Source organism: Fukomys damarensis, unplaced genomic scaffold (assembly GCF_012274545.1).
Source record: "Fukomys damarensis isolate Sample0158 unplaced genomic scaffold, DMR_v1.0_HiC HiC_scaffold_10, whole genome shotgun sequence".
NCBI lineage: Eukaryota > Metazoa > Chordata > Mammalia > Rodentia > Bathyergidae > Fukomys > Fukomys damarensis.
In genome coordinates, this window is record NW_022900922.1 from 29,814,709 (window position 1) to 29,818,052 (window position 3,344).

The 3,344-nt window shown below is 41.5% G+C and overlaps 1 protein-coding gene across 1 annotated transcript in view; it reads right to left on the bottom strand.

The window, feature by feature from the left end:
- Smim13 (small integral membrane protein 13) overlaps positions 1–3,338 on the bottom strand; it is a 17,777-nt gene extending 14,439 nt beyond the window's left edge. Inside the window, exon 1 of the mRNA XM_010622858.2 lies at positions 3,238–3,338. Within this exon, the coding sequence (XP_010621160.1) occupies positions 3,238–3,313 (76 nt within the window). The 5' untranslated portion in view covers positions 3,314–3,338. The remainder of the gene's footprint in view (positions 1–3,237) is intronic.
- Between the last annotated feature and the right edge of the window lie 6 nt (positions 3,339–3,344).

Sequence of the window (3,344 nt, forward strand, 5' to 3'; positions counted from 1 at the left end):
AAAAAAAAAAAAAAAAAAAAAAAAACTATAATACACAAACTCTAATACATATATTTAAACATAGAACAGAAAAAAATTAGCATATTTTGATATAAGTTTACAAACTTTCTATTTCAGAGACGATAGGTAGATGTATATATAAACAAGTTGACACATGTAATTTATATACTTATTAAAGTAATGAAATAATGCATTTCCCACTATAAATCCTGGTCCAAAAGGTTAAATTCTAGATGAGAAGCAGGAAAAGAAAATTAGTTATTATACAAAGAAAAACACTAGGGAAGTATTGCAGATAGGCAATTAGATATCTTGTAGGCAGTTAGACAGGGCCTCCCTCAAGGAGCCAACATAGAGGACAATCAAGACACATTCACTGAAGGCCAGAATTGTAAAAGGAAAAACTACTACACCCTTGTGTTTCCCCTGGGGATAAATAGCAGTAACTGACCTTCTAAATAGGTATCAATCACATGGGGGGGGAGCAAAGTCCTAGCCCAGCCTTTCCATGAAATATCCCTGGCCCCCACCCTTACTGAAAATCCTCCTAATTTTCCATTGGGTCTTACGGTTTTGTCCCACTTTTTACCCACCTCACCACATGGCTTTGCAGTATAAAACATCTTTGAAAAATGGGGTGAGCGGGTAACCCACTTTCCGTTACCCCTTCTTTCTCAATAAGCTTTTCCTACTCTTAACCTCCATTCTTCCTAGAATTCATTCTTCAATTTTAGAGAACACGAATTCACATTTTGGATGTCTAGTAGGCTTGGGAGTTACATCTCTTCCCCCTATATCAGAAGTGCAGAGTATAAAACCAAAAGAAATGTTTCTCATAGTGAGTGCTCAACTCTACTGGAATGACAACAACATTCAATTAGGACTGAGGGGCAATTCCCCAGACCACTTGTCACTAACCTTGACAAGGGCAGCTTCAGTGAACTGTGGAGGATGGAAACATTTTAGAATGAATGAGAGGTGAGAAAGCAGAAACAACCAATATAGATAGAAGGAAAACCTCCCTAAGTTTGAAAATCAGAATTTACTAGGTGAAAGAGCCTCTCAGATCTAAAAGTAAACTATGATTCCTCCTGGGAGACCCCATCACATAGACTGACTCCAGAGCCTTAGAAGGTACTCAATACTCAGTGAGCAGAACTGAATGAAATTACAGAAAGGGCATATAGGCTCTCAATCTGAACTTCTATGTTGGGGTTTAAGGAAGGGAGAGTCCATGAAATCTGATACAGGGAGAGAAAAAGTACACTTGTACATTTTTTCTAACTGTTCACAGCATTCACCAGATTTTCACAAGGTTTATGACCACATCATATGCTCTGTATCAATATGAGGTCACAAGGGTGGGGGTCATACTACAGTGACTGGTGTCCCCTTAGAGGAGGAAAGGCCACATGAAGATATAGGGAAAAGATAGCTATCACCGAGGCAAGAAGAGAGCCCTCAAAGAAAATCAGCACTGATCACACATTATCTCAAGAGTGCAAGCCTCCAGGAATGTGAAAAAATAAATTTTTGTTGGTTAAGCAATCTAGTCTATGGTATTTTGCCACGGTAGCCCTAGCAAACTAATATAGCGACCTAGTTTCTTAATTCTTAACTCCTTCCCTCCCCTCAAACCCAGGCCCCTTTCCAGTCAAAACAAGAGGCTTTCTACCTTACTCCACTAGGTCTCCCAACAAGAAAATTTATTTGGACTGCTTCATGAAACCATTAGTTCTTGACCATCCCAATCAAAACAACGTATTATACTCCAGCTCTCTTATTCCATGTTTCCTGAAACTAAAGGAACTTTATAAATTAAGTATAATTATACAATCAGACAGCTATTGAGAGATAAGAGGTCGAATTCTGATGTCTCAAAGTTAAGCAACTATTCTATCCTAGGTATGGTATGGTGTGTAGGTCAGATTCCCATGTTTAGGCAGCTTGCAAAAAAAATCACAAGGATCCAGTTTTCCTTACTTCAAGAACTTTAAATACCTACAGGAATCAGAACAAAACGCTGGCCTCACAAGCATTAAATTGAGAGCAGTTATTCAATTATTTGAAAAGCTTTAGCTCAGGTGTCACCAGAGAATGACCAAAACAAAATAAACAAACAACAACAAAAAAACACCATTCAGGGTTGGTGGTGCACCTCAGGGGAGGAGTATGTACTTGGCAAGTGTGAAGTCTGGGTTTCATTCACCAAATTAAAAAATTAAATAATATATAATACACAAACTCTCACAGTATTTATTATCAATTCTGACCAACTGCTACATCATCAGGCTGAACCCTTAATTCAGTCGTATAAACATACTTCACACTTGAAATACTTTTCAAATTTCTGCTGGGTGTGGTGGCGAACGCCTGTAATCTCAGCACTTGGGAGACTGAGGCAGGAGGATCGCTTTGAGTTCTAGACCAGCCTGGGCTACACAGTGAATTCCAGGTCAGTCTCAACTACAAAGTGAGACCCTGTCTCAAAAAACAAAAACAAAATTTCCACAACTGCTCAGTCTCTTTGCTGACATTTGTGGTTATCAGTTACTGTGATAAAGAAAAAAAAATGTAAAATTTTGCCAACATTGCTTTGAAAGAGTTTAACGTGTTCTCCTGCCAAGAAGGAAAATATCCACAGTAAACAAAATAGCACCATTATTGCAGAACAGAGTTAGGTTACATGACCCTGGAAGTTTAATATAGCTACTGTTTTTAAAATTCTGCCTCTTCTCAACATCTCTGCTTGGAATTTGGTTGACGCATGAACTCGAAGTAAACAATTTCACGTGTTCTGAGAACCGAAGTGTTTCCCAATCCCTGATTAATTAAATAAATAGGCAATGAAATCTCCCGTTACCATTAGGGTTAGAACATGTCAAAGAGAAAAAGGAATAACCAATCACTTTCCCTTCGCGCACAGGTCACTGTTAAAATCTGGGCAGACAGTGGCAAGAAGGGCAATGAAGGGAAGACGCTGAAGGTATCGCGTTTCCGTGGAATCAAGATGCCCAACCCTGAATCCTGCCCTGAATTTCTCCGGGATGTCAGTGGACCTGGGGGCGCATCCACGGAAGCTCATTCGTGGGAGGGAAGGGCACAACCGGCGATGTGAACACGGTGGTCCATCCACGCCAGTGGCCGCTGGCGCGGGAGGATTTAGGACGAGACCGCACCGGGGAGTCAAGCCCAGCCGGCGCGCGGAGCTGCCCCGCGGCGGACGCCCTCACTCACCGCACACCATCAGCAACAGGACGATCAGCAGTGTGGCCACGAAGACCAGCAGGGTCAGCCCCACGCTGTGCCACATCTCGGCGACCTCAGAGCGCGGGAGGCACGCG